We start from the raw sequence: 15,867 nt of genomic DNA on the forward strand, positions 1-15,867 counted from the left end.
TTGGAAACACAGATTATTATTATACCAAAACCGGGCAAAGACCACTCAGACTGTAAGAACTATAGACCAATAGCATTGCTTAATACAGACCTGAAAATATACGCTAGATTGCTTGCTGATCCTCTGAATCCCCTCTTACCACAACTGATACATCCGGACCAGGTAGGATTTGTAGTAGGCCACCAGGCCTCGGATAACACTCGACGCATATTAAATGTCGTGGACCTCCTCTCTGGGTTCTCGGAGGAAGTTATTCTGCTCTCTTTAGACGCAGAAAAGGCCTTTGACAGACTTCATTGGAAGTACATGAAGGAGGTTTTGTGCAAGTTTGGTATACAGGGAAGAGTTCTTCATTCCATATTAGCCCTATATCAAGACCCCTCCGCTAAAATCTTCAGTAACGGTTTCCTATCATCTTCATTTCCCATCGCTAATTGCACGAGGCAAGGGTGCCCTCTTTCCCCTTTAATGTACGTCTTGGCTATAGAACCTCTGGCCCACACAATCCGGCAGGCGGATAACTTCCCAGGTATTGACATCCATCCACATAGACAGAAGGTATGCCTATTTGCTGATGATATCCTTCTGTTTGTAACCAGCCCGAAGACCTCGTTGATAACTTTGAAGCATATCTTAGACCGGTTTAGCGAAGCATCATTTTATAAATTGAACATCACAAAATCTGAAGATCTTCCCTTTCAAACTTACAAAAGAAATTTCCTTTTGTGTGGGTTAAAGATTCCTTATCATATTTAGGTATTCATATCCCGGCAAATTTATCTGCGGTGTTTGAAGTTAATTTTTCCCCGATTTATCTTCACCTCTCCTCACTGGCTAAGAACTGGATTGACTAGCGGCTTTTAAGATGATGTTGCTACCAAAACTTATGTATATTTTCCGTACCATACCCTATATTATACCAAAACGAATGATGGATAGGTTCCACACTCTGATGATGTCATACGTCTGGAGGCAGAAACGCCCCCTCCTTACATACAAACATATGTCTTTACCAAAGTCAAGAGGCGGCTTATTGCTTCCCAGCTTAACACTTTACCAGGATGCCTGTGTTCTGAGTTGCCTCCGTGACTGGTCTCTCTACCTCATGCAGCTAAGCCGTGGGTTGATATCGAGAGGGCTTTATATGCAGGATTCCTCTTGCTGGATCTTCTTTGGATTCCTAGGCTGGACCGCCCACCAGGTGCTCGTAAATTACTCTCTATCTCGGATGCCTTACGGGTATGGGATAAATTTATTGGGTCGCACAAGGACGTTGTACTCCCTTCTCATAATCTTTCCCTCCAAGCATTGTCGAAACTCATACCGGATATCAATATTACTGTATGGAAAAATAGAGGGATAGTCTCACTGGCGGATATGTTTGCGCAGACCCTTTTCCTCCCCTTCGACGTACTTAGGGACAAATACAATCTGCCTCAGTCTGAGATGTTTAAATATATGAGAATTAAACACTGGGTGGGGGCGGCCTCCAGGACCCCCCATGCCTTGTCCACACTTCCAGCTCAGGTCCTAGATAGATTAACAAAGGCGGGTAGTAGGGGAGGAATAACATTCTGGTACCGCTATTCCCAGTCCCTGGTCCCAGCCTCCAAGACTCCGACTCAGGCACGTTGGGAAGCTGATATTGGTATGACTCTCTCCCTCCAGCAGTGGGAAAAGATCTACATTTCCTCACACCGCATGTCTAGATGCATCAATCACACCGAAATGTATGTTAAGCTCCTCAATCGGCTCTACCTCACCCCGGATCGCCTTCATAAGATATGGCCAAGTCAGTCTAAATTCTGCTGGCGTCAATGTGGTCAGATAGCAAATGTTTATCATGTCTTTTGGACATGCCCGGTGATCCAGACGTTCTGGGGCGAGGTATCCGCTTTGATTTCGGAGGTCCTGCGAGTTTCTGTCTCTCTTGACCCGAAGGTAGCCCTCCTACATATATAACAGCCTGTGATTCCTAGCTATAAGCGCTATGTATTAGGACACATACTAATAGCCGCTAGAACAGCAATAGCTCAGAACTGGAAGGCCCCTGCTCCCCCCAGTATCACTAAGGTCGTGTCTAAGATCCAGTATAGTTTTGAAATGGAAACAACGGATGTGCCCTATATGTCATCCGCCTCCAATCCAATTTTCAAATGGTTTAGCTGGCACGAATATGATACAGAGGGCTCCGGTAGAGCACGAGTAGCTTCAAATACTTCACCCTCTCCCTCCCCAGCAGCCCTCATAGAGGAACCCCAGTCTAACGAATAGGCTCTGCCTGTGTGTTATCTGAGCTACCTAGGTATTAATATCTCCCCATCTGGTGTACTATGAGAAAGACCAATGTGTATATTTTATTTTTATTTCTGCTTCTTAAAGTAACGTGCATGCTATAAGATCGCTGTTTCAATTGAGTGACCCCCCTGCGTGAGGGTCCCCCCCCTTTTCTTTTTACCCTTTTGTCTGTTACCTCAACTGTGCTTGTTACCCTTTCTTTTTTCTGTACCCCATTTAAGTTTGAAAAACTCAATAAAAATTTATTGAAGTAAAAATATTGATGCAAAAAAAAAAAAAAAAACTGGGGAATAGCGCAAATATATTTTAAACACTTTATTTATATTAATATTTATTCTATTAATATTATATATTTAAAAAATGTGCCCTGCATTCCATGATTAATTCCTCACATGGGTCCTCAGCATGCCATCACACTTGCTGATATTGTAATGCTTGTGCATGGAGTATGTTTAATTAGACTGTGCTATTATGTAGCCAAACTGCCTCTTTAGCTTGGCAGGATTGGCCCATGAGTGCCCCCAGTTAAGTTAGTCAAGCAATAAACATCGAACAGAGGAGAACATAATGCCTCTACATGTTAGTTAGCTTAGCTTACAAAAGAGAATGATAAGTATAGGTCAGTGGTGGACCAGTGAGAATTTATAAGAGAAGCAATTTAGAATAGCACAGCATTATGGAGTGCTTTGTTAGTGATTTTTAAATTGTTTTTTGGAAGAAACAAGCAGCTAGAGCAGACGAAAAGTACCTTCTGCTTTACAAGTTGAGTGATGCTAAGGCCCTAATTACAACATATAGTAGGAGGAACACCCTTTCCGTCCTTTGAATCGGCAGTGATAAGTGACGAAAACAGACTTTGGGGGGAATTCAATTCTCAGCAGTAATTTTTTTTAACACTGCGATAAGTGATTTTAACGCGGTTTTCACTCATTCTGGAGCGTGTTAACTTTACCAGTTATTCAAATCTATTTTTAATGCACCGTTTTGTTAGCGAAAATGGTCCCATCACGGACAATTAGTTTATCCATTGAAAATATAGGAAGGGAGAAGCTATTCAATTCTTTTTTTAACGCGGCATGGTAAACTGTCAAATCGCCAGTTTTATCTTGCACCTCTCATGGCTGTGCCAAAAATTAAAAACATAAGAAAACTGTTGAAATCATGTAATAATGTAAAATAAAAAGAAATATTATGTTTCTCAGTAACATAGAAAAGGTATTTTTTACAAAAAACTTATAAATAAAAGTAATAAAATGAATAAACACAATAATCATTAATATATGTATGTATGTACTAATCTGTATGTACTAATGTATTTTGTCATAGTATAGATAATTGTAGAGTAAAAAATAAGTATAGTAAAAAAAAAGTACTGTATGTAGATATTATAAAAATAGAAGGTTGTGTAATGCAATACAAATGTATGTCAATGCATTTTCTTTATTATAGATGACCGTGTTAAACCCTTCCCTCCACTCCCTGAAAAATTTGCAAGCACCAATGGTTAATGCGCGGGGGCGACGTTACCTTGTTTAAAATTGAATAGCACGATACACGATGGTCAAAACCCGCATGGATAATTAACATTTTTTTAACGCTGCAAATAAAATTGAATTCCCCCCATAGTGACACAGAGACAATTTTTCATTCCTCTTTGTTTTTTCTTTCTCTGCTCTACACTCTTTGTGTTGCCCACACCCAGTTACCTCCTTACTACTATGTGCTAGACTCGGTGCTTCCACATTTACTTATGTTCATTCAGAAAACTCTTGCAGTATATTGAATGAATGGTAAAAAAAAATGGCAGAATATGGGTCATGGGTTTCTCAGGATGTGACTAAACAACTTTGATATCCCCTTATCAGCATGCCTCTCATTTGTTTCAAAATGTTGAGTATAACAACGTGTACTTATAACCCTGTTAGTGTTCCCCAGAGTGCAAGTGCAGTGTTTCATTACATTGGAATAATAGGACATTGTAGCCATGCCTATATAGGAGACTTTTTCACTATATGTTACCCATTGTTAAAATGTGTATTGTTGATATTCTTCTATTGTTGTATTGTCTAACCACTGTGCGGGTGGGGTACGGAATAACGGCGCTGATTGCACCGACAAGACTTACCACGACATCTTGAGTTTGGACGGCTGCTTCCAGACGAGGATCCATCACAACTCTTCTGTGAAGCGACTTGAATCAATCCCGAAGAAAGAAGATGCCGGCGGGACTTGATCACTTCACTGACATAGGCGACGCTGTTAACGCTGCTCTTAAGTGGATAATGTAACTATTTGGCCATGTACAATGTACTTTAGAAAGTGTTGTACATTGTACATGGCTGCATAGTTACATTTAACCCCCTTAAGAGTAGTGTTAAAGGCATCATCTATGTCAGTGACGTGATCAAGTCCCGCCTGCATCTTATTTCTTCGGGATTGTTTCAAGTCGCTTCACAGGAGAATCGTGATGGATCCTCCTCGGGAAGCAGCCGTCCGGACTCAAGATGTCATGGTAACTCCTGTCAGTGTAGTTAACATCGATATGCTGACTACCACCGCACTGTGCTTAGTGGTTAGCACTTCTGCCCCACAGCACCTGGATTGTGAGTCAATATTCCCAACTATGGCCATATCTGTGTGGAGTTTGTATGTTCTCCCTGTATTTGCATGGATTTCCTCCTGATGCTCCGGGTTCTTCCCATACTCCAAAAACATACTTGTAGGTTAATTGACTGCTATTAAAATTTGACCTTGGTCTCTCTCGGTCTGTCTGTGTGTGTGTATGTTAGGGAATTTAGACTGTAAGCTCCAATGGGGCAGGGCGGATGTGAGTGAGTTCTCTGTACAGTGATGCAGAATTAGTGGCGCTATATAAATAGCTGATGATATTTGAATGTTACTGTTATACAGTGTTTTTTTAATTTTAGCCAGATGGGTTATGGGTAGTGATCAGGTGGGGTCCAGTTTCATAAGAGAGTTGTAGCTTCATTCCTTCGTCCCTCCTTTCACTACAGGAAGTCTTGATCAGCTGAGATTTAGTTCTGCCTGAATAATGTGTCACTTAATCATCCAGGCTTAGTCCCTTAATTAACCTGAGTATGCTTCCATTATCCCAGGTTATACTCAGAAAGACACATTGGAGTCAAAGCCAGAGGATCTCACTATCTAATGCCACACCTGACCCAGTCCCTGGAGCGTTTCAAACCTACAGGTTATAGAGGAAAGAGTGAAACCCAGGGCAGATTGTTTTTGTTTTTGCTTTCATCCTGGGAATTACTCCAGTGTTGAAGTCAAGGCTTCTTCTGGACTGAGCATCCTGATGGTACATCTGCAGCTCAGAATAACACTCTGGGTTTTGTTACTTGGTGGGCCTCCTCTAGCAGGGAGATGGGTATAATTGAGCCAGATAAACCCAGTATCTTCACACAGGCTAGTGCGGATAGAAAACACTTAGGCAACAATATCAGGGCTAATTTGTGTAGGAATTAAATACTTGAACATTGAAGTATCTTCTGAAGCAAACTCACCATATGCTACTGATGCAGTTGATATTAATTTTAGAAGTTTATGACTTTGTGATACTGCACTGTGATGTGCAGAAATTGTGGGTAGTCCCCTATTTTTTGCATGACATGCTAGCAGCTTTAAACTAGATCTTCTAGTTTAAACCTCAATTTTATTCTGTGATGTGCATTTTATTTCTTAACTAATAAACGTCTGTGGTATTTCACTTGACTTCAAGAAATCAATGTAGGTCTGATGTTATTCCTCCTACAGTGTATTCTTCCAGTAATGGCTGAATCTCAGTTCTCCTATTATTCTGAGAGTAAACTATGCAGCAGCTAAACAGAACAATTGGTATTGTATGCTTAATTGTATTGTTATAAACTGGCAGCCCCATTACTCGGTGCACAGACTGTCATGCCAGTTTCTGGCATGACAGTCTGTGCGCCAAGTAATGGGGCCGGCCCTACACTGACTTCTTGGTGGCCTCGCATCTCCCCTCCCTCCCTCCTTCCCCTATGAATGGCTCAGTGACACATGGGACGCGCACCACGTGACAGGTGGCGTCCCATGTGTGAAGAGAGACTACAGGGCGCGCCTTGGATCGAACAAGGTAACGGGAGGGGGGGGGGTAGTTTGTTAGTTTGTGTTTGTGTCTGGCAGGTTATAACTATAGTGTGTGTCTGGCAGGTTATAACTATAGTGTGTGTGTGACAGGTTATGACTATAGAGTGTGTGAGAGGGTATGACTATAGTGTATGTGTGTGTTTAGGCCAGTGTATGACTATAGTATGTGTGTGTGAGCCAGTGAATGACTATAGTGTATGTATGTGTGTGACAGTGTATGACTATAGTATATGTGTGTGGGCCAGTGTATGAATATAGTGTGTGTATGACTATCGTGTGTGTGTTTGGGCCAGTGTATGAGTATAGTGTGTGTGGCAGTGTATGACTATAATATGTGTGTGTTTCGATCAGTGTATAACTATAGTGTGTGTGTGTGGGGGTCAGTGTATGAATGTAGTGTGCGTGTGTGGGACAGTGTATGACTATAGTGTGTGTGTGTGTGGGACAGTGTATGACTATAGTATGTGTGTGACAGTGTATGACTATAGTGTGTGTGTGTGGGACAGTGTATGACTATAGTGTGTGTGTGTGGGACAGTGTATGACTATAGTGTGTGTGTGGGACAGTGTATGACTATAGTTTGTGTGTGGGACAGTATGACTATAGTGTGTGTGTGTGTGTGGGACAGTATGACTATAGTGTGTGTGTGTGGGACAGTATGACTATAGTGTGTGTGTGTGTGTGGGACAGTATGACTATAGTGTGTGTGTGTGTGGGACAGTGTATGACTATAGTGTGTGTGTGTGTGTGTGTGGGACAGTGTATGACTATAGTGTGTGTGTGTGTGTGGGACAGTGTATGACTATAGTTTGTGTGTGTGGGACAGTATGACTATAGTGTGTGTGTGTGTGTGTGTGTGTGTGTGGGACAGTATGACTATAGTGTGTGTGTGTGTGGGACAGTGTATGACTATAGTGTGTGTGTGTGTGGGACAGTGTATGACTATAGTGTGTGTGTGTGGGGGACAGTGTATGACTATAGTGTGTGTGTGTGTGTGTGTGGGACAGTGTATGACTAAAGTGTGTGTGTGTGGGACAGTGTGTGACTATAGTGTGTGTGTGTGTGGGGGGGGGGGGGGACGGACAGTGTATGACTATAGTTTGTGTGTGTGGGACAGTGTATGACTATAGTGTGTGTGTGGGACAGTGTATGACTATAGTGTGTGTGTGTGTGGGACAGTGTATGACTATAGTTTGTGTGTGTGGGACAGTGTATGACTATAGTGTGTGTGTGTGTGTGTGTGTGTGTGGGACAGTGTATGACTATAGTGTGTGTGGGACAGTGTATGACTATAGTGTGTGTGGGACAGTGTATGACTATAGTGTGTGTGTGTGTGTGTGACAGTGTATGACTATAGTGTGTGTGTGTGTGGGACAATGTATGACTATAGTGTGTGTGTGTGTGTGTGTGTGTGGGACAGTGTATGACTATAGTGTGTGGGACAGTGTATGACTATAGTGTGTGTGTGTGTGTGTGTGTGTGAGACAGTGTATGACTTTAGTTTGTGTGTGTGGGACAGTGTATGACTATAGTTTGTGTGTGTGGGACAGTATGACTAGTGTGTGTGTGTGTGGGACAGTACATGACTATAGTGTGTTTGTGACAGTGTATGACTATAGTGTGTGTGTGTGTGTGTGTGTGTGGGACAGTCTATGACTATAGTGTGTGTGTGTGGGACAGTGTATGACTATAGTGTGTGTGTGTGTGTGTGTGTGTGTGTGTGTGTGTGTGTGTGTGTGTGTGTGTGTGACAGACAGTCTATGACTATAATGTGTGAGTGTGGGGGACAGTATATGAATATAATGTGGGAGGTAGGCTATTAATCTAATGGTGAATTGCAGGTGGGGGCTAATTTATTGGGTGCTATTTTATTTGTGGGGTGATGATGGGACAATTTAAAATTGGGGCCTATCAATTTAAGATGTGGTGATTGGATTTTTAATTTAATGCTGGGGTAGTTTGGGAGCTATTAATTGAATGTGGGGCTGTTTGGGGAAAATGGTTATATTTATTAAACGTAAATGCTATTTCAATTCTTGCTCGGGTTGTTTGGAGGGGGGGGGAATAGGTTTATTTATTAAATTGGAATACTTTTAACTTAACTCTAGTTGGAGGGAAATAGATGTATTAATCAAATGTGAATACTATTATTTAAATGTTGGGACTGGAGGGAGGCCTAATTTTAAAACGTGGGTGCTATATTGATTTAACATGGAGGCAGATTGGAGTTTTCGAAATTTCATGTACTCATTTAGCAGCAACTGATCTAAAGACACCAGCAGCCACAAATGGTGAAAGTGACAAGACAGGTAGGAGAGACCAGGACAGTCTGTCAACTGTCCTGAATTTGGACTGTTCCACTTAGTCAGGATTTGGTCTGACTGCAAGGACAGTTGGGAGATATGTCCTGCTTCAGACTGTACTGCTTGTGAAGGCAGAACTGCGTGCACCTAACAGTAGTGCACACAGTATTGCCCATGTATTTGTTGAAAATGTATTTAATAACCAAATTACATCATAGAAGCCCCCCTTGTCTTAAGTGCCCTGGGCCCCCGAGCCTTAATCCAGCTCTGGTTAGCAGGAGGAATCTAATAGTTGCTCCCAGTCCCGTAGAGGACACAGCCTGCAGAGCAAGCTGAGGACCTCTAAGTTCCATGAGATTTATTAATCTCGTGAAACAAAGAGAAGAGAGGTGTTTGACTAATTTGAAAGCAGCAGAGAGGTCAAGGAAAAGTGACTCTTCAATCTAGCAATGATTAGGTCATCAGTTGCTTTATGGAGGACAGTATTGTGAAGTGTAGGGAGCCAAAACCAGATTGCAGAGGATTGAGAAGAGATAAAGTGGATCAGGTGGTTGTTGACAAGCTGCTCATAATATACTTTTGAAGCAAATTGAAAGCAAGAGATCATGTCTTGAGGATACGAGATAAGATAATAATTGAATATAGAAGGGGAAGTGCCAGTGGAGACAGAGGTGAACTAGGTGCAGGCAAGAATTGAGTGGAGGGCCTGTAGGAATTGACAGGAAACTGGGTGTGTAGGGGACAGTGGGAGGGAGGGGGAAGAGGATGAGAGACATGTGGGTAACTCATCCTCCGTAACAGTAGAGAAGGAACTGAGGGTGGGTTGGTGAGTAGACGAAGGTGGATGTGGGGTGATTGATTTGGCAAGAGGAAATTCCTTGAAGGATTGTGTTGATTTTGCTTTGAAGCAGATGGTGAAGTCATGGCTAGTGAGGGAAGAAGGAGTAGGGTGGTGTAGGTGGGCATTGAAGTAAGTTGAAGGTTGCAATGAGTTTTGCATTGTGGATCTATTGTAGATTTCTAATTTCTTGCCTAGATAAGATTTTACATTATTAATGAAAGGGAAAGCATTAAGAGCTTGAAATCAAACTGAGTAACCTATAACCACCATTATGTGTATACATGATCCATTTGTACCCAGCCTTAGGGTTAACAGAATATATTTTGTTGCAAAAATAAATAACCTGTACTGTGTAAAGATAGGGTGTATAAAGGCACAAAATTGGGCTTTTATACAGGTCACAAATCCTGACTTGACTTCTACTAGCCATAATAAATAACAGTAGGGAGTATGTTGTTCCTTACACATTTATTTAATGAACATGAAATGAGGACACGAGACCTCACTGTTTTAATTGTGATGGCAACTAACCATCTGTATTGACTGTCACACATTGACTCACAGTGAACATGACACACACACACAATACACAAGTGAACATTTAAATACATAATACAATAAACCAATAAACAATCAAATGAAATAGATAGCATATTAGATTCAAACAGTCCCACCGTTTTTCCTTAATTGTTGCTCTTTGTAGGACCAATGAAACACTGCTGCCGCCGCCATCGCCTGCGCTTCTGTTAGGGCCGCAGAAATAGTTGAGTCAGTGGATGTGGCCTACAGAAAATTGCTCTTTTTTTTAGTACTGGTCACATCCTCTGGCTCGCAAGCAGCCATGTTCATGACTGGAGTGCAAGGAAAGGAATTCAAGTGACCTTTCACATCTGGAAAAAGCAAATGAATCATCTTTACTATATGATGTACATAAATATATTATTTACAGAAAGATTATTGGAGATTGTGCATTGATGTGTATTATACATCTATAATATACATATTATATAATATACACTGGATTTCCTGGTTGGATGTTGTCAATATGAAGGTAAAATTAATTTTTGGAAACTTAGAGTGCACAAGTGTACACGCTGATTGCATACTCAATTGCGTACCCAAATGGGATTTGGATTTGAAAGTTACTCTGTCGAGTTTCTAGTTAAGAATGATGTCCTTTTCATGCTCAAAAAGTAATCTACCACCCTCTGTTCAGAAAGTAATGTGTGGTAGATGGGTGCGTTGAAATTTTATAAAAAATATTGTTTTTTTTAAATCTAGATCATGGGAATGGTTTATTTTGTTTTATATTTTATTTTTTAAAAGGGTATTTGTTGACGTGGCTGCTTGAAAGCTATGCAGAATAGAATGTACAGACTTTGGTGTGTATGGCCTGCTAGAGGCTCTCGCTTACATTACATTTTGGGTGGTGCTGAATAAAGTTTAAATATAATGTGAACTGAAACACTGCGGTTTTATTAGTTTGGTATTGCCACAGCTGCAAGACAGTGACATATTTGTATGTAAAATAAAGTGTTATATGATTATTCGTTTACTCCTTCATCTATCTAATTCACTGATGTTCTTTCACAATTACATATTTGCAAGTTATTAAAACAAAACTGGTGTCACAAGACTTGTCATATAGAAGCAAAGAGCATTTCTTCTCTGAGGACTTCGGAAGCTGTTTTTTATTGACATTCCTTTAACTGATGTTTTGTAAAAGAGCCATTAGAAAGCCATTTTATTCTAGTAAAAATAATGAACAGGGTAGGCAGCTTTATGATATATAGTTTTCAGTTTTACTTTTTAATGCACAGCAGGTTGATTCTCCAGCGGACTTTTATTTATTAATGTGTTTCTTTTCCCCCTGTTTTAGGAGTGCTGCCTTTGCAGTTTGCGAGGAGGTGCTCTAAAGCAAACAACTGACAATAAGTAAGTCATGGTGTCATGATCCAGTGCTACTTTTTAATATTAAGACAAATCTAAATGTACTACTACAAGCATTACACTATATTATATAGATAGTAATCTTCCACTTACCTCTTTGTTCCTTTGTTTTTAGTACCCTTTCTTGTTTTATTATTGTGTATATCCCCAATTGTTAAGTGTATGGAGTATGTTGGCACTAAATAAATAAATGTTGATAATTAGATTTTATAAATCATATTGATATTTCTAATGTGTTCTGTTCAAGCACGAATTGTGTCTCAAATTTGTGTTTTGTTTACGACCCTGCTCTCCCCTCCCCAATGCAGACTGAACTGCTCAGGTTTTTCTTTGAGTTATAATTTTTTAATTCCTGGGATGCATTCTGTTTGTGATACTAGGACATTAGTTGTTTTTACTTGTGTGACAAACCTCAAAGACAAGTTATGAATTGTTCTCACTTTTATTTGTTCTCAGCTTGGTTAACAGACCTGTCACTGCTCACATTTTAAAATTCAGGCCTGGAAAAATGCTGATCGTACTGTCTGGTGTATAGAGATAGATGTGTATTTATGGTGTACCGGCACATGTTAGTAGAACATACTGGTCCTTTTGGCTTTTTAATATACAAATTTTGTCAATTTTTGCAATTGTATACTAGTCATTATTACTTTTGTTTTTAGTATGTTGTGCAGAGCAAGAATGGATTTTCATGTAATATGAATAGCACTCACAATTTTGCAAAGCCGCTTCACAAATGGGCATGTCTTCCTCACCTACATATTTTTGCCTGATTTATAAAATCTTTCCTTACTAAATTCTTCTTATGTTTGGATCTGGCTCCCAACGTTTGGTGAAATTTTAATAGACTGATTTAGCTTTTCAACTAACTTATATTTAAATTCATTAAAATAATTTTGTTCTTTAAAACTGTTTCAAATAATTTCTTGGTGAAAAAATTAACAAACGTAGCTTGTCCTTGAATATTTTATATAAATATACACAATTTCTACATGTTACATTTCTCCCATTGGCTTAGGATCGTATCATTTTCACATGTTTGTGGTTTGATACCCAGTGTGGTCAATTATTTATATGTGATACATTAACTTAAATTTAAATACCATGGTTGTGTTTTCACTGGAACTATATAGTGTTTTATTTTCTTTGTTGTAACAAAATAAACATTTTTACTGGGATGTGCTATGTCAGGCACTTGTTAGAACTAATGAAACTCTTTTGTCAATGTCTGTTGAAACCTTATCATACTCCAGCGTATTTTCTTCATTAGTTGTAGACAAACTGCTGATTACTTAATCTTTCTAGTTTTGTCAGAAAAATGTTTGGCAAATAATAGATATTTCCAATTTGTTGTCTAGAGACTTGTCTGCATGTGTATTTTTAACCAAATATTTTGATTCAATTTAGCATTAAATTGCCCATGAAATGCCCCCTATGCATTGCTTCTATTGCCATCCATATAGCAAAATATTCACATACATTGCTATAACATTACTATAGGTAAACAGCACACTTTTGTACTAACACATATGGTATATTAAATTCTATGACATAGCAATATACAATTTTATACAGAATAACTTGAAATTATTGGGCGCTATAGTAACGTTTCGAAGGGGCCAAAATCCACATTATAGCTATCCAGATCTTCTTACTCCTAAAACAACACCCAACAGTGCAACACATAATTCAATGGCATATTTAACCCTTACTAGCCTAAAAAATGTTTTATTAATTTGGAAACCCTTAGTGTTTCTAGTCATAAAAAGGCTAACTACTGGGAATGTTATGTTCTGCAAAGTTGGGACAGTGTCATGAATTGCTGTTATTACCATGCATTCGTAAATAAATTATCCTAAACCAATTTAAGAGGGATTGATTAATAGGATAGTGATTTGTACAAAAATGTTCATCCAGGCTCCTGGGTAAGATATTAGATACCACAAGCTAAAGCCACATGTACATATGTTACAACTAGTTACTTGTAGAGGTGGGTGAATTGATTTTACCAGTTCTGAAGTTCGACAAATTTCAGATATTTGTTATAAGTGAATTAACTTGTTCCCAGTTACAAAGCAGGGATCAACATTAGACCATTGCTAAAACTGGATTGCTCTTCAATAATGTTCTTTTGGAGTGGGTCCTACAATGATAATGGGACTCTTGGCTTAACAGGATTGAAACTACATGAATTAAAATAAATTGGTAAATAATTTGGAAATACAAGCAGCATGCCTCCCTCTCCCAAGTCCTCAACCAGCCCAACATCTTGACCACATGAACTGCTTTCTACTATAACAGGAAGATCACAAGGGATATTCTGCTTTCTATATCATCCACTGGGGAACACTGAACCATTGGGTATAGAGCCTCCTTCAGGACATGGACACTTTAGATAATTCTAACAATTAAATACTCTTCCCTCTTATACCTCCCTATCCTGCAGGGAAGTCAGTTTTTTAGATTGCCTTCAGGATATGATGTTTCTTTTGATGGGTTGCCTTTGCAGTCTGTTTCTTTTATTTATTTATTTATTTGTATTTGAATTTCTAAGGGCAGGCAGCCTTGCTGGGCTGTCTGCAAACGGGTGCAGGGAAGAAGTTTTGTGTAGGCACAGTCTGCCACACCCCTGCTCCCTGACGTGGGATGTCTCCCGGGGCTTTGCTCCTCTTCCGCCGCAGGTTGTAGCTGGGGGCCCAATGCGATTACTGCACCATGGGGTAGGTAGAGCAGCACCAGATAGCACCGGAAGAGCAGCAAGGTAAGTCCTCCTTTCCAACATCGGGAAGGGGATGTTTAAAGCTAAGCAAGGCCGCTGCAGAGCCAGGGCTCCACATGAGAAGCAGGGTCAGGTGGGGCCACCTCATTAAAGGTAGGCCTGCGCTAAGCACAGACGCAGCACAGGTGGGCTGTTCTCTAGGATGTTGTCTGCTGACATGCTGGGCCCTGGGGGGAGGTGTAAAAAAAAAGATCCCTGCACCATATCATTCACCTCCTCCCTGACTGATTTCAGCTGTGTTCTGAAGATCAGTCTAAGCCAGTCACTTTGCCAACAACCCTGCTGCCTCTTTACCTGCTGTTTTCCTGATCATGGGGATAGAGAGAGGTATATGACTGAGTGCTGGGGGAAGGGAGTGGTGCAGGCCCAAACAGCATCATGCATTTCCCTCCCTAACTGATTTCAGGTGTGTACTGAAGATCAGACACTGCCATGAGCTATGTACTCCCCATGACTGATTTACTCTCCTCTGTCTCTACAGCAGCAGGTAAATACTGCTAGCTAGAGTGGGATTGCATTGGAAATATGTGATATACTTCTACTCAGATTTTGTTGAGTTTTATTATCTATTGATACTTTATTCAATTTTCAATATTGTGTACTTTATATCGGCCTATTTCATGTTCTTTTTTTCCCAGATTGGATAAAAAGAGGTCTAGAGCTACTGAGTCCTGGGTAGACATGCTCACTGACCCCTGTGTTTTGGTTTTGGTTTTGGATCTGGATTTTTTGGAAAAATTGCTAAAATATGGAAAAATCACATCATTTTGCTCTTTTTTTTTTTTTTTTTTTGTTTCTACATTATTATTAACCTCAATAACACTATTTTCCAGTCATTTCCAGTCAATTTTGACCACCCCATAGGCCATTTATTATTTACATACACTTTCGGACAAAGATTGCAGGGAGCACAAACACACAGTAGTTTACAGGACATCTAGGAAATATTGCACACAGCAGTGGCAGAAAAAAAAGAAAAGTGGTGCAAGATGGAGTTGTCCTTAGGCCCTCCTACCCACCCTTATGTAAGATATTGAAAAGGACATGTACGGTTTAACAAACCAAGCACTCCAGCGACAAGGAGTACCACTTTTGTGGCTGAAGTGCTTGGTTTGTTCAGGCCCCCACAAAACGAGCTACCAATATCTTAGGTGCCTTAAGCCCAACAGAGGCAGGATGATTGATATGTCCAGTTTAATGAACAGCTAAGACACCCGAAAAAACAAATGAGTGTGTCACCGGCCCTGCAGACAAAGATTTAGAAGATGAAGACGAGGAGATCGCCGTCACCCAGAGCACAAGGTACAGTGAACTGAGAATGGCTCATTAAATCAGTTATGGTTCCTTTGATCGCTCCAGCAGTTACTTGGATAACTGTAGTAATTCTACAGATAGTACATGGCGACGAACGCTGACCCCCCAAGGATGCGTGCATTTATCAGACGAAGAACAATCCGGGGTGCCCCGGTGGGTTGGAGATGGTGAACCCAGTGTAAAAGAAAGTATGTGGTCATATGTACGAGAGAGAAGCAATTGAAAGGATGATTGAAAACAAACTTAATCCT

General features: G+C 40.2%; 1 protein-coding gene and 1 long non-coding RNA gene across 2 annotated transcripts in view; one reads left to right on the forward strand and one right to left on the reverse strand.

Moving 5' to 3' along the window:
- Positions 1-15,867, forward strand: part of KDM4C (lysine demethylase 4C) — a 458,533-nt gene that overhangs the window by 337,033 nt on the left and 105,633 nt on the right. The window contains exon 16 of the mRNA XM_075209347.1: positions 11,453-11,508. Within this exon, the coding sequence (XP_075065448.1) occupies positions 11,453-11,508 (56 nt within the window). The remainder of the gene's footprint in view (positions 1-11,452; positions 11,509-15,867) is intronic.
- Positions 10,025-15,867, reverse strand: part of LOC142152597 (uncharacterized) — a 46,051-nt gene continuing 40,208 nt past the window's right edge. The window contains exon 3 of the long non-coding RNA XR_012691365.1: positions 10,025-10,463. This is a non-coding gene — a long non-coding RNA (uncharacterized LOC142152597). The remainder of the gene's footprint in view (positions 10,464-15,867) is intronic.

This window comes from Mixophyes fleayi, chromosome 1 (assembly GCF_038048845.1).
Source record: "Mixophyes fleayi isolate aMixFle1 chromosome 1, aMixFle1.hap1, whole genome shotgun sequence".
In the NCBI taxonomy this organism is placed as follows: Eukaryota; Metazoa; Chordata; class Amphibia; order Anura; family Limnodynastidae; genus Mixophyes; species Mixophyes fleayi.